General features: G+C 44.7%; 1 protein-coding gene across 2 annotated transcripts in view; it reads right to left on the bottom strand.

Moving 5' to 3' along the window:
* Window positions 1-24346, bottom strand: part of st3gal7 (ST3 beta-galactoside alpha-2,3-sialyltransferase 7) — a 28571-nt gene extending 4225 nt beyond the window's left edge. The window contains exons 1-6 of one of the 2 annotated variants that reach the window (XM_048608785.1): window positions 24131-24346; window positions 13008-13066; window positions 11490-11613; window positions 8960-9303; window positions 4361-4547; window positions 1974-2132 (exon numbers count right to left, since the gene is read on the bottom strand). In XM_048608785.1, coding sequence (XP_048464742.1) covers window positions 1974-2132; window positions 4361-4547; window positions 8960-9303; window positions 11490-11613; window positions 13008-13045 — 852 coding nt within the window. In that variant the 5' untranslated portion in view covers window positions 13046-13066; window positions 24131-24346. The remainder of the gene's footprint in view (window positions 1-1973; window positions 2133-4360; window positions 4548-8959; window positions 9304-11489; window positions 11614-13007; window positions 13067-24130) is intronic. The other variant, XM_048608786.1, reaches the window with a different exon arrangement.

Below are 24346 nucleotides of genomic sequence, written 5' to 3'. Positions count from 1 at the left end.
GGAGAGTTCTCCCTAAATTCCTTCTGATTTAAAATTAACCAGGGGTTCCTTGAAATCAACACCTCAGCTTACCACTGAAATTCTGATCTTTTATCCATGTTTGGATGAAGAGTGCCGTAACATTTGAAGTGAAAAATTCCCACTGGAATCCAAACACAGCAATGGGAGAAGGTTACTGGAATAGCTTGTCTTCTCTCAAAGACCATTCAAACTTGCAGATGCCATGCTTTACTGGAGTGTAATTCACTTTCCATTAAAGCCATTGGGAAAGAACATTGGGCAGAGTGTAAACTGGATGAGCAACTGTTTCTCGTCTCTCATACTTCACTCTCTAAAACAAATTTAATGTTCAATGTGCACTCGCCAGGTTCTGGATTAAATAAAACTATTGGGGCAATGATATAGATCCTGTTATTAAAAACCAATCCCTACCCATTCAGTAAGATGGCAGTGGGGTAAGTCACTCCCTTAGGAGCTCCACCCTGCTCGCCAGTTCCCTTTCCTTTCTTTTCCTCTCCATCTTCTCTCTCCTCACTGCAATAATTCTATCCCCCTCCCCAAACCCCTGCCCTTTTATTAACTACCCACGGAAGGAACTGGGAAGGAGTCGGGTCGCGACCAGGAACCATATGGCAGGAGCTGAACATGTGGGTTGTGTCCTGCAGCGATTGCAGATCGAGCGTGGGCCAGTTTGGCGGTGAGAGCGGGGCTGGTGAGGGGGCAGTGGGCGGTGAGAGCGGGGCCGGTGAGGGGGCAGTGAGCGGTGAGAGCGGGGCTGGTGAGGGGGCAGTGGGCAGTGAGGGGGCAGTGGGCGGTGAGAGTGGGGCCGGTGAGGGGGCGGGGGGGGGTGAGGGGGGAGTGGGCGGTGAGGGGGGGGCCAGTGAGGGGTTAGTGGACGGTGAGAGCAGGGCCGGTGAGGGGGCAGTTGTTGGTGAGGGGGCATTGGGCAGTGAGAGCGGGGCCGGTGAGGGGGCAGTGAGTGGTGAGAGTTGGGTCGGTGAGGCGGTGGCGGTGAGAGTGGGCCTTTCGCACGGCGATGGCCTCTTGGGTGTCCTAGTGATTGGAGCGGCTCCAGCACCGTTGTGGAGCTGGGACTTGTGACTCTGAGATCTGCTCTTTTCTCCTTGCTTACCTTTTGGCTCTGGCAACACCTTTCAATTCTGGTTTTCGTTACCAAGTGAGCGCCAGTGAATGGCAACTTTGTGAAGTTTTCACTGGACTCATGTATTCCTGTACTTGGTACATGCGACAAATAAATAAATCTAAATAAATCTAATTCTTTAAGCCTTTTGCGAAGCTCTCTGCTGCTTCAGCATTGTGGATTTTCTAATCATCCCAATTTCCCCTTCTTCCAGAATGTTCTGTCCCTCCGTACTTCCATTGTTTACCAGAACAATGTGCAGGCTCTCTTGTCTCTCCTTGATCGGAAGGTCTTTGTTCATCTTTCTCTATTTTCCTTTTCCTGTAGTTACTCAAAACTCCACAATACATTGTGTCTTGTAGTTACAAGCACTGGGTTTAGCATGCTGTGCATTTTCAGCACTTTCTGTGTTTATTCCATAGCTCAATGGGATTTTGATAGCAGCAAATGAGGAGTAACCATTTCCAGTGGTGTGACTGTCCCTAACCAGAAAATCCAGGCTTCAGTTAATTAGCAAAACGATCAGACTGAGAGAGGAAGAGAATCTCTTTTACACAGCAAGTTGTTGTAATTTGGAATGAAATGCCCAGAAGGCAGTAGAAGCAGAATTCAAGAATAACTTTCAAAAGGGAATTGGAAAAATACTGAAAGGGGGAGATTTGAAGGGTTATGGGGAAAGAGCAAAGGAATGGAACTGATTGGATAATTTTTCAAAAAACCAGCAGAAGTTAAATAGGCAGAATGGTAGTTTGGTCCCTGTGATTGGATAATGGTTTGCCTGGTCGGATGCATGGAGCTTTAATGGAGAGAAGATAGAATTGAAGAGTCATACCTGCTTCCACCTCCAATGGTTGTCGTGAGGCTCTGGGAAGCCCAATAGATTCAGCGCTGCTTCTCTGACGATATCCAAGTTTAATACTCGATAGTTTTGTGATTCTAAAGGGATTGACTCAACCACTGACTGCCAAAACCACATCTTCTGCCAAAGATTCTATAGGAAAAAGAAATCGTCGAATGAAATTCCAAAGGTTACACCATATTCCCACAAATCAGCATGCAACACAGGGAAAAGTGAACAGTTTACTCTAAAGTTTCACTTTGCAAATAGCACCTCAGCCTATTTGCCAATGAAACCCAGGCTGGTCTCCTGTAGACAATTATGGGTTTGTGACTGCTTACACAAACCTACTGATCTCACACCAGGACTAGTGATCAAACATAGGTGCTGTTTATTTGATAGAGGATGTTTAATATTATTTGATAGAGGATTTATTATAGAACCTCAACAATTATAGTTACAGGTAAGCACAGCCTGACCACGTGCTGAAAATTAGATTGAGAATAGTTGCTAGACACATGTTTTATACCCTGGCTCATTAGCATGTTCCCTCTTAAACTGATATTACAAGATGGGCGTGTAGTTTGTGTCAGACAAATGAGAAAGTTCTGCTCTGTGCCGCACCTTTCAGTATGGCAACTTTGCGCATGATTTACACAAATCTAGTTCTGTGTATGTATTGTGACAACTCCTGTGTGCCACAAACTGGTTCTGTGCTGATATGCAGAACTTACTGCACAATAATCTAAATCTATCTAAGAATTAGGGCTGGAAACTATCCAGTTTATGACAGAGATGTTTAAAAAGGTTCCTTAGCTGTGTTTTTTTTTAAATTGTTGATGGGTTACAGATGTATCTGTTTAGTTATTTTCAAACCCTAATTGCCCAATGGCAGTTAAGGGTCAACCACATTACTGTGGGACGGGAGTCACATGCAGAGTAAGGATGGCAGTTTCCTTCCTTAAAGGGTATTAATGAACCAGATGGGGTTTTAAACCACACTTGGCTATTCTTGAATTTACTGAAGTGACCACACACCTTGCTGTAACGGACCAATAAAGTATTTGTCAACCATCTCTGTGGATAGGATATATGACTATCACAATGAACTGTAATAGAAGAGGATAGAATCCCTACAGTGTGGAAGCAGGCCATTCGGCCCAACAAGTCACATGGACCTTCTGAACAGCATCCCCCCCCATCCCTGTAACCCTGCATTTTCCCATGGCTAACCCACCTAGCCTGCATGTCCCTGGGCACTATAGGCAATTTAGCCAATCCACCTAAACTGCACAACTTTGGACTGTGGGAGGAAACTGGAGCAACTGGAGGAAACCCACACAGACACGGGGAGAATGTGCAAATTTCACACAGACAGTCACCCGAGGCTGAGAATCGAACCTCGGTACCTGGTGCTGTGATGACAGCAGTGTTAACCACTGAGCCACTGTGATATGGAATCCAATTTTGCTCTTTCAACTCAGTAGCACTCTTCAAGTTTGACTAAGGTGATGGAGTTAGAGTTATCCAACACCAGAGTTGGCTGGTGTTATCTTTCATGAAGAAACTAGATGAAGTACAATTTTGCACTTGTGGAGTTGATTTAGAGTGGAGATTATGTTACATGGAAACAAGTGAGGGGAGAGGATATGATGGTGGTACTTCTGCAATGTGAAAAGCAGGAAGAAAGTTCAGAAGAGCAAGGACTCAGGCCATCTCTGGACAAGGTTCAGAAAAGATTTACAAGGATATTGCTGGGACTGGAGGGTTTGATCCATAGGGAGAGGCTGAATAGGCTGGGGCTATTTTCCCTGGAACATTGGAGGCTGAGGGGTGACCTTATAGAGCTTTATAAAATCATGAGGGGCATGGATAGGGTGAAAAGCCAAGGTTTTTTTTTACCCAGCATAGGGGAATCCAAAATTAGAGGAGATAGGTTTAAGGTGAGAGGGGAAAAATTTTAAATGGATGTAAGGGGCAGTGTTTTCACTCAGAGGATGGTGCATGTTATGGAATGAGCTGCCAGAGCGGGTAATGGAGGTGGGTAAAATTACAACATTTGGATGGGTACATGAATAGGAAGAGTTTAGAGGGATGTGGGCCAAATGAGGGAGTAGATTAATTTAGGATATCTGGTCAGTATGGACCAGTTGGACCGCAGGGACTGTTTCCATGCTGTACAGCTCTATGACTGGATGATTCTCGAGGAAAACAAGACTGGTTGCAGAAGGAATTGCAAGTAAAAAGAGAGAGACCATTCACTAGACTCTGTCATTTCCTTCGGTTAACGATTACGACAAAGCTGTTCAGAAATGGCAGCAGCAATACAAGATGTTGTTAAAAGGACACATTTCGAGATGGCAAAGGAACTGCTTATTTACCATTGGCTCCTTCCTGACCATTGCCTTTAGCCAAGCAAGGTCTGTGCTTTTGTATGTCACCATCACAAGCAGTGAGCTTGGATCATATTCCTGGGGAGATAGGGGAGCACCTTCTGGGTATGTAATCCTCAGTGTGGTCTTCCATCCCACATCGTTCTCATGACCTACCACGGGCCCATTATTCATCCTGATGGGTAGAAAGAAATCAATCCAAAGAAAGGGTATGAGATCAGATACCTCTAGTATTTAGATATGAGCACATGTGTGTATGTGTGTATACATCTGCCCATGATGAAAAAGCTTTCATATCTACTCATTGTTTCTATTCATTTCCAAGATGCTGGTGTCGCTGGCTAGGCCAACATTCATTGCCCATCCCTAATTGCCCAGGGAGCAGTTAAGAGTCAACCACATTTCTTTGGGTCTGGAGCCGCATGTAGGCCGGACCAAGTAAGGATGGCAGTTTGCCTCCCAACAGAACGTTAGTGAATCAGATGGACTTTTCCTGGCAATTGATAACTGTTTCATGGTCATCATTAGACTCTTAATTCCAGATTTTTATGGAATTCAAATGCCACTATCTGCCATGGCAGGATTCAAAGTCAAGACCCCAGAACATTACCAGGGTCTCAGGATTAATAGTTTAGCAGTAATACCAGAACATTACCTGGGGTAGGCCATTAATAGTCTAGTGATAATACTTGTTAAGCTTACTCCCTATGTCACAACTTAAATGGAAAAACTTCTATATCGATATATCACTCTGGAAAAACCCTATGTCAACATTTTCTAATGGGCAACAATGTGCAGATGCTTACAGCCAGATTTTGCTGGTGAAACAAACAACTGATAATACTTTCAGAAAAAAATTATGTCTATTATTTCACAGTAAGTGAAAGTTCTAATGTTCAAAATAATGTTTGAAACAATATTCAAAAATAATGTTGAATAACTTGGTTTGAATAAATGGTTTAACATGAAAAGTACTTTTCACAACTGTATTAATGAACTAGAGATTGTGAGACAGAAAAATATATTTTCGACCTTCAGGTAGAGGTCAACCTAGGGAACTGTCTGTCAATTACATTAATTAGCCTGAAACATGCGCCAAGATCTGTTGACAGCTGAAGAGATATTAAGAGGAAAGGGAATCTAATGGAAAGAACAAGATTCCAAGTGTTGAGGCTTGGAAAAGAATGAGTTAGAGTCAAAGATGCTCGAAACAGCTTCCTGAACCTCCAATATGACAACTTATTAGAAACCAGCAACTCATTAGAAGTTCTTCAGAGGACTATGACTGACATGCTGAGTCATGAACTTAACGCTGAATAGGGAAAACAGCAGTAACCCTCCTGTCCTCATTCAAGGAATACATTCTACACAATCACTGCTCTCCCCTTTCTCCATTGCCGATGCTCCCAAGGTTTGGATTGACATTCCTGTTATATATTTTCAGATCTGTGCAGAGGTAACACTAGTTTGCAGCATCTTTATTTGCAGTGTTTTAAAGCATCTACCTCATGCTTCTAGTTCTAGCTCTTTCTCCAGTCCGTTGACCTTTCTCTAAGTCCACACCCAGTCTTAATCAATCAAACACATTATGCATCAATAGTGAACAGACTCAATTCATCAAATGCAGAACAACTGAACACTGCAGCTATACCCTTGCCTGATCATCCCCTCCCCAACCTAGTCTCCCCTCTTCACTCGCAAGACACTTCTTACTGGCATTACAGTGATCTGACCCTGGATCGTGCTTTGTTACACTTTGCTGTTCTTCAGCCTGATGTTAATAGGGTCCAAAGCACTTGAAAGGGCACTTGAACCATTCCAACACAGGGTCCGCTCCAACATCCACTTCTGCCAGCCTCGCATATACACAACGTTTAAGACCTTGGAAAGAAAGATTTGCATTCATACAGTATTCACCGTGACCACAAGGTGTGTTAAAGCAATTTACAAACAGTGTGAAACAAATATGGAGAACGCCGGAGAAACTCAGCAGGTCTGACAGCATCTGTGGAGCGAGAAACTGAGTTAATGTTGAGCCCAATATGACTCAAGAATCAGATGCTACCATTCCTGTTGAGTTTCTCCAATGTTCTCTGCTTGTTTTAGATTTCCAGCATCTGCAGTATTTTGCATACAGATAATGTAATTTTCTTTTGCTATTATAAGGCTGTAAGAAATGGGAACAGGAGCAGGCCATTCAGCCCCTCGAGCCTGCTGTGCCATTCAATAAGATCATGGCTGATCCAAAGTTCCTCACAGCCACTTGCCAGCGTTATTCCCTGATCGATCAGGGATCTATCTCAGCCTCAAATATAGACAAGGAATTACAATTATAATGTAGGAAACTCAGCAGCCGCGTTGTGCACAGCAAGATTTCAAAATAGCAATTAATGATGAACAGGTAATCAGCTTTGGCAACGTCGACTGATGGATAAATTTGACCAGAACAGCATGTGTGTCGTACGTAATCCTCTTGAAAATAGAGCCCAGTATTAGTTTGCACCCATGGCAGGCAGATGTCTCATCCAAAGACGGCAAGTGCCTTTAACAATGCAGCACTCCCTCTGTCTTGCGCTGAGGTGCCAGTCTTCATTTTCGTGTTAAAAACCGTAGAGTGGGGCTTGACACCAGAAGCCTGAGCCTCAGTTTGCGCGAGTGTTACCCACTGAGCTAGTTCTGATGAAATATCGCAGGATGGAGGGAGGGAATGTTGGCTGGAGAGAGCAGAGTTCGGGTGAAGCAAGTTCAGAAAAGACTTGCTCCATTGATAATGATTGGAGACACCTGGCATACAGCAGCTGGGACAGTGATGATCAGGCCTCTGTCAGACAACAAGCTGTTAACTGTCTGATATTCAGGAGTGAGAGTCTGAACTTCCCCAGACGGAGAAACAGCAATCAAACCAGGGCGAGACTTGCGTTTCCTGGAGATATTGAACTGAAACACGTTTGGATTGAGAAAGGAAATAGTTAGTCATAGTGGTACAACAAATAAAATTCTGCAGATGCTGGAAATCTGAAATGTAACCAGAAAATGCTGGAAACATTCAGGCAGCTTCTGTCTTGAAAAGTAATGGTACAGAGAGTTTGAAATAGGAGACCAGCCAATGATTTTACTGAATGTCAGAGCTGTGTCAGATTTGTGTGAGATTTGTGCCCCTCATCAGAAAAGGAAGAAGTTAGTGATGCAACAGGTTTTAAATAAGGAAAGAGAGAGTGAAAGAGGAGATAAAGAGAACGGAATGTCTGTGATAACACAGTGTGGAGCTGGAGGAACACAGCAGGCCAGGCAGCATCAGAGGAGCAGGAAAGCTGATGTTTTGGGTTGGGACCATTCTTCAGAAATGGGGGAGGGGGAAGGGAGCTCTGAAATAAATAGAGAGAGGATCCAGCATCTGCAGTTCTTACTATCTCGGAATGTCTGTGTTAGTGTGGAAGGCAGAAGAGATTAAATGATAAGGTGGAGGATGGTGCAAGACAAAAGGAGGTGGAAATAGAACAGGATTAGAATCATTAAATGATACAGTACAGAACAGGTCCTTCAGCCCATTGAGTTCGTACCCCCAACAAAATACAACAAACTACACTAGTCTCACTTTTCTGCCTATAGCCTTGAATGTTACGATATTTCAAGCTCTGATCCAATATTTTTGAAAGGTTTCCCACCTCAGCTACCCTGTAGGCAATTCATTCCAGATCCCTACCATCCTCTGGGTGTAAAAGTATTTCCTCAAATCCTCTCTAAACCTCCTGCCTTCCACTTTAGAATGACACCACTTTTTTATTGACCCTTCGATGAAGAGGAACAGCTGCTTTCTCCCATCCTGCCCATGCCCCTCATAATCTTATATACCTCAGTCAGGTTCTCCCTCAAAAGTAAAGAAACAAAAGCTGAATGTAGAGGCCCTGTTTTCTGAAACAACAGGAGCAGTGGTAATGATCTGTCATGTTGGGTCCGAAGGCTGTAAAGTGCATGAGTGAAAGATTATTGTTGGAAATGATATTTAGGTATCCAATTGTATATTAGTCATAGTCATAGAGACATACAGCACGGAAACAGACCCTCCGATCCAACCAGTCCATGCCGAATGTAATCCCAAACTAAACTAGTCCAACCTGCCTACTCTTGGCCCATATCCCTTCAAACCTTTCCTATTCATATATCCATCCAAATGACATTTAAACGTTCTAATTGCACCCACATCCACCACTTCATCAGAAAGCTCATTCCACACGCGAACCACCCTCTGTGTAAAAAATTTGCCTCATTTTTTAAAAATCTCTCTCCTTTCACTTTAAAAATGTGTCTCCATCTTAGGGAAAAGACGACTACCACCAACTCAATCTATACCTCTTTCTGGACTAAAGGTTAAATGGAACAGATTTTTATATAGCTTTTCCCAGATGAGTACATGGAAACAAATTGAGACATTCACAAAGGTCTGTCACAAGCTTAAGAAACATTTTTCTCCAAGAAAGCCAGGATATTCAGCATAAACACAACAAACACAGGATCTGCATATGTAACGTACGTTGCAGCTTGTACTAAGAAAGTTAGAATACCTTAACAAACGGAGATTCTAATCACCTGATAACAATGTTATGTTGGTCAATGTAGGCCCCGAGCCTGCTGCCTCGCAGAATGCCACCATTCCCCACAACCACACACCTCGAGCAGGTGCCCAGTGCCACCCCTTTTGGAAGGTCTGCTTGTGGCAGCATCTCCACGACTTCCTGCAGCTGTTCCTCACAATCTCTGAAGCCCAGAGGCGGACTGTAAGGTGTGGTGCCTGGACGTGGGATCATCCCTTTCTGCACAAAAACAGGAATCCCGGGCGGCTGCTTCCCCGAATACAGTGAGGAGAATTTGGACTGGCTCGAGTTTGCTTTGCAAGCACTAGAGATTATCTGCTGGCTTCGATTGTGGAGTTGCTGAAGAAAAGTGAAGGAGAGGACCTTTTGGTTAAGGCATAACTTTGGCTTTCCAGTTAGACTCAAGTTCCCAATGTCCTAAACAAGGCTATCTGGCTTCGCAAACTTGCTCAGTCATTTAATAACATCTAATCCTCAAATTCCCTCACCCGTTCTGTTCTGTCTCTCAAGCTAAATTGAAAGATTTAGCTCACATTTGCGTTAAGTGCTCCAGTCCGCTGTTGCACTGTCCACCATGTTCCATGGACTACAGGACACCCAAAGAGATTTATCAGACCAGGATGATGAGATCAGTCCTAAACTGTGACATTCCCTCCCCAGGATTCACCAATCTACTTCAGGGATGGATCCAGCCGGGAAAGATGGCACCAAAATTCAGATCATTAATGCCATCGGAGACCAGTTGCCCTCCTGTGTGATACATGCTGCACCAACGTCCACTTGCACCATGGTATTCCATGGGGCACCACGTTGAGAAGGGCATATATTGTCTGAAAGGACTTGTTTGAGTTTCTGGAGACATTTGCTGGCTCCCTAGGTTTGGCCGGGAATGCTGTTGCATCCTGAATGGTGAAAGATTAAGAAAGGGGGAGGTGGAACGAAACCTGGGAGTCCTCATACACCAGTCGCTGATGGCAAGCCTGTGGGAGCAGCAGGTAGTGAAGATGCCACTGGTAATGTTAGCATTCATAGTGGCAGGATTCGAGTACAGGAGCAGGGATGTCTTGCTACAAATGTACAAGGCCTTGGTGTTACCACACCTGAAGTATTGTGTCCAGTTTTTGTCCCCTTATCTGAGGAAGGATGGTCTGAGAATAGAGGGAATGCAGCAAAGGTTTACCAGACTGATTCCTGGGATGACAAGACTGGCCTACGAAAAGAGACTGGATCAGTTAGGAATATATTTGCTGGTGTTTAGGCGAATGAGTGGGAATCTCAGAGAAACCCATAAAATTCTAACAGGACTAGTCAGGATAAACACAGGAAGATGTTTCTGATGACCAAGGAGCCCAGAATCAGGGGTTACAGTCTAAAGATATTGCCATTTCCGTCTGGGATGAGGAGAAATATTTTCACTCTCAGAGCAGTGATCCTGTGGAATTCTCTGCCACAGAAAGAAGTTGAGGTCAAAACATTGAATGTTTTCAAGAAGGAGTTAAATATAGTTCTTAAGCCTAAAGGGATCAAAGAGTGTGGGGAGAAAACGGGAACAGATACTGAGTTGGATGATCATGAGTAGAAGAGCAGGCTCGAAGGGCTGAATGGCCTACTCCTGCCCCTAGCTTCAACGTTTCTCTCCTCAAATGGAGGATTTGGTGTCCTCTATAAATAAAAGCTGCAACAAGCAGGCGTATTGTCTCCCTCAACTGGTGGGCACTACATGGGGTTATTCACCATCTGCCCTCAAAATATTATCCTAACTTAAATTTCCGAACTTTTCTTTGGAATTTAGCTTCTGCGATGGGGTTGATTCTTTAGCTTAATTAGTTTAATTAATTTTTTTTAGAATCATATTGTGCCTGCAGAGCAGAAATAAGCCATTCAGCCCATCGAGTCTGCACTGGCCCTCTGAAGAGCATTCCCCCCAGTCTCAGCCCTGACCTATCCCTGTAATCCCACATTTCCCATGGCTGACCCACCTAGCCTGCACATCCCTGGACACTACGGGGCAATGTAGCATGGCCAATCCACCTAACCTGCACATCTTTGGACTGTGGGAGGAAACCGAAGCACCCGGAGGAAACCCACGCAGACACAGGGAGAATAGGCAAACACCACACAGATAGTTGCCTGGAATTGAACACAGGTCCCTGGCGCTGTGAGGCGGCAGTGCTAACTGCCCTTTTTTGAAGGCTCTACATGGTGAAAGAGGTGTGTGCTCTGCATTGGCCGCACCTCCAGGCCTGCAAAAAGACAAGGAAATGGAAAGCAGAGACTGTGCAGAGCGAAGGCTTTACAATACACCCTCTGCCAAGAAGATGCCAGCCTCTTGCAAGCTTCTCGACAGTGACACCTCAGTGTACATGCTGCTCCACATTCCTCAACCTCGCTTGCACTCTTCCCCCCTTGGTCTTCAATCCCATTGCAACCATCCCGGACCTCAGTTTTATTACCCTCACCCTGATGATAATCTGCCTCGCACTGGTCCCTCACCCTCACTGGGCAGGTCAGAGCCTGCAGCTTACCACAACATAATCCTCGGGCATGCTGTAATATCTCCAGATATCCTGCTGCCTGTGGTGTGAAGGGTAGAGCAGCACCAGGTAACAGAGGGATAGCAGGGTCACTGATGTGAACAGAGATTGCTGCCTGGGAAAGAAATAAGAAAGTCAGTGTAAAGTAGATGATCAGGAGGACCCCAGAAACTGAATCCGTTCTACTGAAAAAGATTAATAGATCTGCAAAATATTTCCCATCCTGTAATAAGGGCTTTTCCCCTATGCAATGCCAATTGATATATATTGCAAATATCAGCACTTTTTTTTAATGAGAGATGAAAATATTCAAATTCCAGGATCTAGTGTTTTTCTTGATTCATTGCTAAGGGTTTGGGAATTGAATTTGATAAGTCTTAACCATTTCCCTGTGTCAGTCCCTGTATGATTCTCAATGATTTTTGCTGTGATGTTAGGTATCTCTGTCTCTGAATCTTATCGCCAACTCTTTTCTCACTGGAAAATGAGTGAAAAAAGAAACAAACTTGTGTTCAGACTGAATCACTGGGTGATGCAACAAAAAATGAGGCTGTTCCATAGACGACTCCTTCCAGACACACGGCCTCTACTGTGTAGAAGTACAAAGGCAGCAGATACATGGAAATATGCCCATCTGCAAGTTCCCCTCCAAGCCACTCACCATCCTGACTTGGAAATATATTGCCTTCCTCCACTGTCGCTGGGTCAAAATCCTGGAATTCCCTCTCTAATAGCATTGTGGGTGTACTGAAAGCACATGGACTGCAGCGGTTCAAGAAGGCAGCTCACCACCACCTTCTCAAGGGCAACTAGGGATGGGCAATAAATGCTGGCCCAGCTAATGACTCCCATGAGAGTCTAAGACCAGAGGCCATAATCTCAAAGGAAGGGGGTCACATATTTAAGATGAGATTTGAGATGAGAAAGAATTTCTTCTCTCGGAGGATTGAGAATCTGTGAAATTCTTTACCACAGAGGGCTGTTGAGGCTGGGTCTCAAGTCTGATTTTTAACCCAATAAGAGTTAAAAGGAAAAGGCAGGAAAGTGGAGAAGTTGAAGATGATCAGATCAGCCATAATCTCAGTGAATGGCGGAGCAGTCTCGATGGGCTGAATGGCCTACTTCTGCTCCTGTGGCTTATGGTCTTATTTTAAATTGTAAAAGTTTCTCATTTCAGTACCATCATTGTACTTTTTGCAATTGCTCCAATGCTTCTGTGGCTTTTTCATATCATAGGATTTGAAACTATATACAGAACGTTATCCCAAGTGTGGTTTAACCAGAGCCCAGCATACATTTAACATAACTTCACTGATTTTGGCTTACATCCCTCCACAGAAATAAATCCCAGAGTTTCACTAGCATTGTAATTCCTCTGCTGAACTGCAAAGCTGCTTTTTGTTCACCATTATCCCAAGAACCCTTTGCCCTTTCCAACCTACTTCGTTTCTTGTTTCCCAAAGTGTCTGAAAAGCTACTTCTGTTCTCTGTATGAGTCGTTTCCTTTACCTGTTCCTGAAGCACACTGTGGGCTGAGCTGTCCTCATCCTGTCAACACAGCCGTAAAACTGGAAGAAAACGTTTCCAAAAAAAAGAGTTAATTCAACAATTGTGTTCTTTTTCTCACACATTCGCTCATCAGTGAAAGAAGCCAGTTCCTGTGTTTAACCCCTGTTTCTGAAAGGATCCAATTAGGACCAGCTCTCGTCATTGCTTGAATCAACTGCCCAACAGTGTACACGTGTGAGAGAGAGAGAGAGAGAGAGTCTGGGGCCAGGCTTTGACTCCAGGGGGTATGGGCTGGGGAGATGACAGGAAATCATACTAACACCAGTCCTTTCCAGAGCTGATGCATTATCATCAACACGTCCAGCATTGCTGAGCTGGGGAGTCACTGCCTGCTGAGCCTTCTCTTCTAGGAATACAGGAAAGGGAGAATGCAGAAGGCACAGTTTGTAGCTGCAGTTGTCATCCTCATTGGAGGAAGGTGCTGGAAATCAAGGCCAGTTATTTCCGGAGTTGTCAGAATATATAGAATTAAAAAGTATGCAGCATTCTCCAACATACCTGGTTGATAGAAAGTACAGACCAGATTTCTGTACTTGACAGTAATTGTTACTTATTACAAGTAATTAGACTCCAAGTGCATGTAAAAAGTTATAAACTATCAACATATAATGGTACAAATTAAAACTAATACCCCTACAAACACACACACAGGCAAAAATAGCTTATGAATGTAAGAAAACTGCAGAGGTAATTTAGTGGCTCCTAGTCCCAGGTTCCTGAGATGATGCTCCTAAGTCTTATCTTGGTCAGAACAATGCCTCTCAATTATCCTCTAGATGTTTCCACTGGTTTGCAAGAGATACACGATTCATTCCTTTATAAAAAGGTCTCTGACTTATTAATTTAAAGTTGCAGCTTAAAGCATCTGTTGAAGAAAGATAAACTGATTTTCTTCAGGTTTGAAGTGGCTTACTGCAGAGAAGGGAGCGAGAGCCCTAGGCTGCTGGATAGCTGGTTTCTCTTTCTATCTTGTTCCCAGCAACAACTTATGCAGTTAACCAAGAAACAATCACATGATTGTTGGCACGCAAAAGGTCTTTGTCATCGATAACTGGTCACTAGTCCATAGACCAACTTCAAATACTGCTTGTTCAAGCAGCTGTTTAAATGATGCTTGCCATGAGTGTCAAGTTACTTACTTTTTAAAACATGCAGCAATCCTTTAAAACACTAGTTTAAAACAGTTCTTTCTTATTTCAATCCACAATGTTAAGAACAATAATTAAAAGACACCGTCTTTATACAATCACCTTGTTCGTACACAAAAAAAAAGACTTGTATTTGTATAACATATTTCAATCTCAGGACAACCAAAAGTTGTTTATAGAATATGAAGCACTTTCAAAAAAGTGTAGTCACTGTTGTAATGCAGGAAACACAGCAGTCTCATTGTGAACAGCACGCTGCCACATACATGGTATCATCAAAATTCAAACTATTCCTTCTTTCCTCTGTCTGCATCTTCTTGGCTTTGGGAATGTCACTTCTCTGGCTTATTGGACAGGGACATGAATGATGTCGAATATTAAATCTCTATCACTTCTCTGGCTCATTGGACAGGAACATGAATGATGTCGAATATTAAATCTCTATCACTTCTCTGGCTCATTGGACAGGAACATGAATGATGTCGAATACTAAATCTCTATCACTTGCATATTCATTTTAAAATTTATTCATGGGATGTGGTTATAGTTGGCTGGGCCAGCATTAATTGCCCATCCCTATATGCCCTCAAGAAAGTGACACTGAAGCAACAGCAATATATTCCCCAAGTTAGGAAGGTGAGTGACTTGGAAGGGACTTGTAGGAGGTGGTGTTCCCATGTATCTGCTGCCTTTGTCCTTCTATAGACAACTCTAGATCCACAGCGATGTGCTTGACTTTTAACTGCCATCTGAAATGGCCGAGCAAGTCATTCAGGTGTATTCAAAGCCTAAGGAAAGGAGTGAAACTGGGCAGACCTCCAGGCATCAACCTAGGCATTGGAAACACTATTGCAGGGTCGACAGGACTGAGTTTGCCAATGTTTCTTTACCAACTTCTGGGGTGCTTGGACCAAAATTGGGAGAGCTGTCTCACATACTCAACAACCAAAAGCCTGATAGAGTGAGATGGAATCATACCTTATGCATAGGCAGGACAGGCTCAGCAGAGGTGAGGGTGGGGTGGGGGGTTGGTGGTGACATGGTGGGTGTACAGTCAGCAGTGAGTTACCCTGGAAGACTGCACCATTGCATTTGGATCCCATGAAGTCTCATAGCTTCAGGTCAAACATGGGCAAGGAAACCTTTTGCTGGTTATCACTTACCATCACCGTTGGCTGGTGAATCAGTGCTCCTCCATGTAGGTCACCACTTGGAAGAAGCATTGAAAGTGACAAGGTGCTCTGGGTGAAGGACATCAATGTCCATCAAGAGTGTCTCAGCAGCACCACCTCTGATCGAACTGGTCAAGTTCTTAAGGACTAGGTCTGTGGTGATGGGACAAATAAGGGAGGAAACATAGTTAACCTCATTTCCACCAATCTATCTTTGCAAAGGCATCTGTCCACAATAATATCGAGAAGAGTGACCACTGTACTGTTTTGGTGGGGGAGGGAAATCCCACCTTCACATTGAGAATACTCTGCATCATGTTGTGAGGCACCATCACTGTGCTAAATGGGACAGACTTTGAACAGATCTAGCAACTCAAGACAGAGCATTTATGAATCATAGTGGGCCCTCAGCAACAGCAGAATTGTATTCCAGCACAATCTGTAACCTCACGGCCCAGGCTGATTGTGGTATTAATGAGCCCTCACAAAACTGGAAACAATGGGAATCAGGGGGCAAACTCTGAAGTGCAAGAGATAACGCTAAAATATTCGCAGCAATCTTCAGCCAGAAGTGCCGATTGGATGATCCATCTCAGTCTCCTCCAGTGGTCCCCAGCATCACAGATACCAGTCTTCAGCCAATTCGATTCACTCCATATGAGAGTAAGAAATAGACAGAGGCTGGATGTTGCAAAGGCTATGGGACTTGACAACATTCCGGCAATAGTATTGAAGACTTGTGCTCCAGAACTTACTCCTCCCTACCCTAGCTGTTGTAGTACAATTACAACACTGGCATTTACTTGGCAATGTGAAAAATTGCCCGAGTATGTCTTGTACACAAAAAGCAGGACAAATCCAACCCGGCCAATTACCGCCCCATTAGTCTCCTCTCAATTATCAGTAAAGTGATGGAAGGTGTCATCAACAGTGCTATCGAACAGCACCTGCTCAGCAATAACCTGCTCAGTGACGCTCAGTTTGGGTTCCGCCAGGGCCACTCAGCTCCTGACCTCATTACAGCCTTGGTTCAAACATGGACAGAAGAGCTGAATTCCAGAGGTGAGGTGAGAGTGACAGCTCTTGATGTAATTCGACCGAGTGTGGTATCAAACTAGCAAAGCTGGAATCAGTAGGATAGGGGGCAAAATCTCCACTGGTTGGAGTCATTCTTGGCACATAGGAAGGTGATTGTGATTGTCTGAGGTCAGTCATCTCAGCTCAAGCACCATTTAATCATGGCTGTTATGTTTCTCAACCCCATTCTTCTGCCTTCTTCCCCCTTTTCAATCAAGAACCTACCTATCTCTGTCTTAAATACTCTCAATGACTTGGCCTCCACAGCCCTCTGTGGCAATGAGCTCCATAGAGTCACCACCTCATCTCAGTTCTAAAGGGTCAACTCTTCACTCTGAGGCTGTGTGTCCCAGTCCTAGTCTCTCCTACTAGTGGAAACATCCACATCCACTCTATCCAGTATTCTATAAGTTTCAATGAGATCCCTCCTCATCTTTCTAAACTCCATCAAGTAGACACAGACTCCTCAATTGCTCCTCATATGACAAGCCCTTCATTCCCAGGATCATTCTTGTAAACCTCCTCTGGATCCCCTCCAATGACAGCACATCCTTTCTTAGATACAGGGCCCAAAACTGCTCACAACAATCCAAATGTGGTCTGACCAGAGCATTACACAGCTTCAGCAGTATGTCTCTGCTCTTGTAGCCTATTCCTCTTGAAATAGATGCTAGTACTGCATTTTCCTACCTAACTGCCGACTGAACCTGCATGTTAGCCTTAAAAGAATCCTGAACTAAGACTCCCTGGTCCCTTTGTGCTTCAGAGTTCCAATGCCTTTCTCCATTTAGAAAGTAATTTACACCTTTATTCTTCCTACCAAAGTGCATAACCTTACACTTTCCCGCATTGTATTACAACTGTCACTTCTTTGTCCACTCTCCTAGCTTGTCCAAATCCTTCTGCAGCATCCCCCCTTCCTCAACACTAACCTGTCCCTCCACCCATCTTTGCGTCATCTGCAAACTTAGCAACAATGCCCTCAGTTCCTTCATTCAGATCATTAATGTATAATGTGAATTGTTGTGCTCCCATCAAAGACTATTGCAGAATTCCACTAGTCACCAGCTGCCATCCTGAAAAACACCCTTTTATCCCTACTCTCTGCCTTCTGTTAGTCAGCCAATTCTCTATCCATGTCAGTAACTTGCCCCTAACACCACGGGCTCTTTTCTTATTTAGCAGCCTCTTTGCAGTGTCTTGTCAAAGGCCTTCTTGAAATCAAAATCAATCATGTCTACTGGATTTCCTTTGTCCAACTTGTTCTTATTGCCTCAAAAGAATTCTAAGATTCTTCAGGTATGACCTCCCCTTGATGAAGCCCTATTTTATCACGTACATCTGCAAACTTATCCTTAATAATTGACTCGAAAATCTTACCAATGACGGAGATCACGTTAACTTACCTATAATTTAGCCAGGGTAGGTGATGGCCCAGTGGTATTATCGCTAGACTATTAATCCAGAAAGCCAGCTAATGCCCTGGGGACCCAGGTTTGAATCCCACCATGGCACATGGTGGAATTTGAACTCAATTTTAAAAAAGAGAAGTCTGGAATTAAAAATCTACTGATCACCACGAAATCATTGCTGATTGTAGGAAGGAAAATCTGCCATCCTCACCTGGTCTGGCCTACATGTGACTCCAGACCCACAGCAATGTGGTTGACTCTCAATTGCCCTCTGAAATGGCCCAGCAAGCCACTCAGTTGTACCAATCGCTACAAAGTCTCGAAGAAATGAAACTGGATGGATCACCTGGCATTGACCTAGGCACCGGAACAGACAATGGCACTAACATTTGGGGGTTAGTGCCAAAATTGGGAGAGCTGTCTCACAGACTCGTAAACAACAGCCTGACATAGTCATACTCACAGAATCATACCTTACAGACAATGTCCCAGACACCACCATCACCATCCCTGGATATGTCCTGTCCAACTGGCAGGACAGGCCCAGCAGAGGGGGTGGCACAGTGGGATACAGTCAGGAGGGAGTTGCTCTGGGAGTCCTCAACATTGACTCCACACTCCATAAAAAGTCTCATGGCTTCAGGTTAAACATGGGCAAGGAAACCTCCTGCTGATTATCACACACCGTCCTCCCTCAGCTGATGAATCAGTACTCCTCCATGTTGAACAACACTTAGAGGAAGCACTGAGGATGGCAAGGGCACAAAATGTACTCTGGGTGGGGGATTTCAATGTCCACCACCAAGAGTGGCTTGGCAGCAGTACCACTGATCGAACTGGTCGGGTCCTAAAGTACATAGCTGCTAGACTGGGTCTGCGGCAGGTGGTGAGGGAACCAACAAGAGGGAGAAACATACTTGACCTCATCCTTACCAATCTGCCAGCTGCAGTTACATCTGTCCATGACGGTATCAGTAAAGTGACCATCGCACAGTCATTATGGAGACAAAGTCCCGCTTTCACATTGAAAATAACCTCCATCGTGTTGTGTGGCACTATCACCGTGCTAAATGGGACAGATTTCACACAGAACTAGCAACCCAAGTCTGGGCATCCATGAGGTGCTATGGGCCATCTACAGCAGAATTGTATTCCAGCACAATCTGTAACCTCATGGCCCGGCATATCCCCCACTCAACCATTACCATCAAGCCAGGGGATCAACCCTGGTTCAATGGAGAGTGCAGGAGGGCATGCCAGGAGCAGCACCAGGCATACATGAAGATGAGGTATCAATCTGGTGAAGCTACCAAACAGGACTACTTGCACGGCAAACAGCGAAAGCAGCAAGTGATAGACAGAGCCACAACCAATGGATCAGTTCTAAGGTCTGCAGTCCTGCCACATCCAGTCGTGAATGGTGGTGAACAATTAAACAACTCACTGGAGGAGGAGGCTCCACAAATATCCCCATCCTCAATGATGGAAGAGCCCAGCACATCAGTGCAAAAGATAAGGCTGAAGCATTCGCAGCAATCTTCAGGCAGAAGCGCTGAGTGGATGATCCATCTCGGCCTCCTCCAGTGGTCCCCAGCATTACAGATACCAGTCTTCAGCCAATTCGATTCACTCCACATGATATCAAGTAACGGTTGGAGACACTGGATACTGCAAAGGCTACGGCCCTGACAACATTCTGGAAATAGAATTGAAGACTTGTGCTCCAGAACTTGCTGCTCCCCTAGCCAAGCTGTTCCAGTACAGTTACAACACTGGTACCTACGCAACAATGTGGAAAATTGCCCATGTACGTCCTGTACACAAAAAAAGCAGGACAAATCCAACCCGGCCAATTACTGCCCCATCAGTCTCCTCTCGATCATCAATAAAGTGATGGAAGGTGTCATCAACAGTGCTATCGAACAGCACCTGCTCAGCAATAACCTGCTCAGTGATGCCCAGTTTGGGTTCCGCCAGGGCCACTCAGCTCCTGACCTCATTACAGCCTTCGTTCAAACATGGACAAAAAAAGAGATGAATTCCAGAGGTGAGGTGAGAGTGACAGCCATTGACATCAAGACTGCATTCAACTGAGTATAGCATCAAGGAGCCCTAGCAAAACTGGAATCGATGGGTATCAGGGAGCAAACGCTCCAGTGGTTGGAGTCACACATGACACATAGGAAGATGGTTGTGGTTGTGGGAGGTCAATCATCTCAGCTCCAGGATATCTCTGCAGGAGTTCCTCAGGATAGTGTCCTCGGCCCAACCATCTTCAGCTGCTTCACTAATGACTTTCCCTTTATCATAAGATCAGAAGTGGGGATGTTCACTGATGATTGCACAATGCTCAGCACCATTCGTGACTCCTCAGATACTGAAGCAGTCCATATTCAAATACAACAGCAACTGGACAATATCCAGGCTTGGGCTGACAAGTGGCAAGTGACATTTGCACCACACAAATGCTAAATTGGCCATCACCAATAAGAGACAGTCTAACCACCACCCCTTGACATTAGATGGTGTTATCGTCACTGAATCCTGGGGGTTATCATTGACCACAAACTCAACTGGACTCACCACATAAACACAGTAGCTACAGGACCAGGTCAGAAGCTAGGAATACTGTGGCGAGTAACTCACCTCCTGACTCCCAAAAGCCTGTCCACCATCTACAAGGCACAAGTCAGGAGTGTGATGGAATACTCCCCGCTTGCCTAGATGAGTGCAGCCCCAACGACACTCAAGAAGCTCGACACCATCCAGGACAAAGCAGCCCGCTTCATTGGCACTACATCCACAAGCATCCGCTCCCTCCACCACTGATGCTCAGTGGCAGCAGTGTGTACTATCTACATAATGCACTGAAGAAATTCACCAAATATCCTCAGGCAGCACCTTCCAAACCCACGACCACTTCCAAATAGAAGGACAAGAGCAGCAGACATATGGGAACACCACCACCTCCAAGTTCCCCTCCAAATCACTCATCATCCTGGCTTGGGAATATATCGCCATTCCTTCACTGTTGCTGGGTCAAAATCCTGGAATTCCCTTCCTAATGGCATTGTGGGTCAACCCACAGCAGGAGGACTGCAGCGTTTCAAAAAGGCAGCTCAGCACCACCTTCTCAAGGGCAACTAGGGATGGGCAAGAAATGCTGGCCCAGCCAACAATGCCCACATCCTACAAATGAATGGAAAAAAAAATTCCCATCTTCTATCCCCGTCCCTTCTTAAACAGGGATGTTACTTTAGTCATTTTGCAGTCCTCTGGGACCCTCCCTAACTCCAGTGATTCCTGAAAGATCACCACCGATGTCTCTACAATCTCCCTCAGCTATCTCCTACAGAACTCTGGGGTGTAGTCCATCTTGAAGTTCTGGTATGCTGCTGGCGTCTTCCATTGTGAAAACTGATGCAAAGTACCTAATCAGTTCCTCTGCCATTTCTTTGTTTCCCATTACTACTTCTCCAGCCTCATTTTACAGCAGTCTAACGTCCACTCTTGCCTCTGAAATAATTCCAGAGAGGCTGGTATCCCATCACCAAGTCATCCTTTGTTTATACACGGAGATTCCTCGACACTGATCCAGCTCCCTCAGAGCCAGCTTTCAGGGTGAACAGGAAGTCTGACATTCCTGTTTATGTCTGTCAGCCAGGGCTTCCTGATTGGACCAGATTAGTAGCCCCAATCAGGGAACTCATATTCTACGAGGTCCACCTGACTGACCTCGTTCCAATCACTACAGCCTATCTCTTACCTTTCAGATATCTAAAAAATCTCTCACAATTTTCTTTTACATTACTAGCTAGCTCCCTCTCATATTTCATCTTCTCCCCCCATTGCCTTTATAGCTATCCTCTGCTGTTTTCTTAAAGGGTTCCCACTAATCTTCACCACATGGTATGCTTTTCCTTTTGCTTCTATGGTGTCCCTGACTTCCCTTGTCAGCCATGGTTGCCTCATCTTCCCCTTAGTATGTTTCTTCTTCCTGGGGAGGAATTTCTGCTGTGCCTCCTGAATTACCCCCAGAAACTCCTGCCATTGCTGCTCCACTGTTTTCCATGCTAGGTTCCCATTCCAATCCAGGCTTGTAGTTTGTAGTGGATATTGGTGGCCAGCCTGTCCCCAGCAATGGAAACAGAGATGTCGAGGTAGGGAAGAGAGGACTCAGAGATTGATCAGTTGAAGTTAACAGCAGGGTGGAAATTGGAAGCAAAATCGATAAACTTTTCCAATTCCAGACAAGAGAGGGAAGCAGCATCGATGATATCGTTGATCTACTGGAGAAAGGATTGTGTTTGGGGGCTGGAGTAGGACTGGAACAAGGAATGTTCCATGTGCCCCACAAAGAGACAAGTATAAGTGGGGACCATGTGGGTACCCATGGCCACATCTCTGGCCTGAAGAAAGTGACAGGAGTTAAAGGAGAAATTGTTTAAAGTGAGTACAAGCTTGGCCAGGCAGAGGAGTGGTTTAAGCGTTTTTTTCAGGAAGAAGTAGAGAGCCCCGAGACTATCCTGATGCGGGAACGACATGTAAAGTGATTGGATGTCCATGGTAAAGAGGAGTTGTCTGGAAACTTGCAAACTAGAAATTTTGAAATTGAAGTAAAAGTGTCAGAAGAATTGCAAATCTAAGTAGGAAGGGACAGTACAAGGGGAGAACTTAATTGAGTCAAGGTAGGAAGAGATGAGTTCTGTGGGGCAGGGGCAGGTACAGGTACAAACAAGGAATCTGGCCGGGGAGTCCTGTTTGTGGATTTTGGGAAGGAGGTAGAAGTGAGCTGTGCAAGTTTGGGGGTTTATGAAATTGGAGATAGTGGGGCAGGTTGGGGCGAGGGGTGGTGTCGGGGGGAGGTCCCCAGATGAAATGAGATTAGTGACAGTTGTGGACACAACTGGTGTTCTATTTTGGGCTCATGGTCCAGGGGAAGGTAGGAGGAGGTATCTGAGAGCTGGCGTTCAGCCTCTGCAAGGTAGAGATCAGTACGCCAGACTACAACAGCACCACCCTTATCGACAATTACAAATCGCTTAATTACAAAGTCTGGGTTGGATCCGAGATCATGGAGAGCAGTCAGTTCAGATGGACATAGGTTCAGACGAACTTTTTTTTTGAAGATTTGAAAGGCTCCCTACCTAACCTCGTGCACCAGCTTTCAAAAGCCCAGAGGGTAGAAAACTGAGTTAGAAATATTGCTGCCTTTGCCTGGATCAACTGAGATGACCCTGATCAACATTTCAGAATAAACAGCCAAGGAGCCCACATTTATACTTGTGAAACAACGCATTGTGAAGGCCACTGAAGTAATCTGGCCAGTTTCGTTATTTTGTTTATCCTTCACCGTGTGTCTTTGTCTGTCTTTTGTGTGAATGGGCACTGAAATCAAATATTTCCTGTTTACAGACATTAATCAGATTACTGTGTTTTCTTGGTTTTCTTTCTGTTGAAGTTACCGAGTAATAAATAGTTAAGTCTTTTGTTTAAGATACAAAACCCTTCCCTTGGAAGGTAATTATTTGCAAAATGGGCATGGCTACTGAAAGGTCTGGTTAGGAACCAGTCGAGTATGTATTTGGGGGGAGCAAAGGGCTTCAATGGTTTAGTTTTACTGCGTTGCAAATACAGATGTAGAAAGGCTGATTTGGTTCAGTTGTCTGTCACAGTTAATAAATACAGGCTGAGAGAAAAATACCATCAATCTCTGTAAAGTCGAAAGCAGTCAGTTGTCAAGTGACAGCTGATTATCTTGAGCAAGACATTCAGATACTAATGCCAGTAAAATATCAAAAATGTACAAGGTTCACAATAGTTTCCAAAGCAAGACAGCGAGTCAGAAATTTCGATGTTACAAAAATCTATTGGGGATGGACCTGCCCAAAGGCTAGCAGCTTTCTTTCTGTTACAGAATTTGGTGGTGTCAGCCACAGAAATTTGTTCAGTCTGAGAGATTCTGACTGCATTAATTGTGACGGAGGTGGACTTAAAATCAAGCCACTTCAGTCAAACACCGAGAAGTGCACGTTCTGTGCAGAACTATCTCGGCTCAGTCATGAGGTCAGTTCAGAGGGGAGATAGGTTCAGATGAAATTTTTTTTGAAGATTTGAAAGGCTCCCTACTTAACCTCCGTCACCAGCTTTCAGAAGCCCAGAGAGTAGAAAACGGAGTTGGAAATATTGCTGCCTTTGCCTGAGATGACCCTGATGACCACATTCACCCAGTTGTTTAGCCTCCTGGTTCTTACCGTATCAACTTCCCGTCATTGGTCTGTGTAGTTGGGCGTCTGAATATCCCTCACTAGAAGCAGCTCCAACTTGTTCCTGTGTCAGTCCCTCCCAGCTGGGGAGTTAAACGAACTGCAACATGAGAAGATGAAATTCTTAAACTGCTCCTTTGAAATGACGAATGAAAGGCTTTCGTGGTCACACAGGATCAGCGTTCCATTCCAGGCTCGGTGATC

Source organism: Rhincodon typus, chromosome 20, assembly GCF_021869965.1.
Source record: "Rhincodon typus isolate 14 chromosome 20, sRhiTyp1.1, whole genome shotgun sequence".
NCBI classification, from domain to species: domain Eukaryota; kingdom Metazoa; phylum Chordata; class Chondrichthyes; order Orectolobiformes; family Rhincodontidae; genus Rhincodon; species Rhincodon typus.
This window is presented reverse-complemented; position numbering and strand designations above follow the sequence as displayed.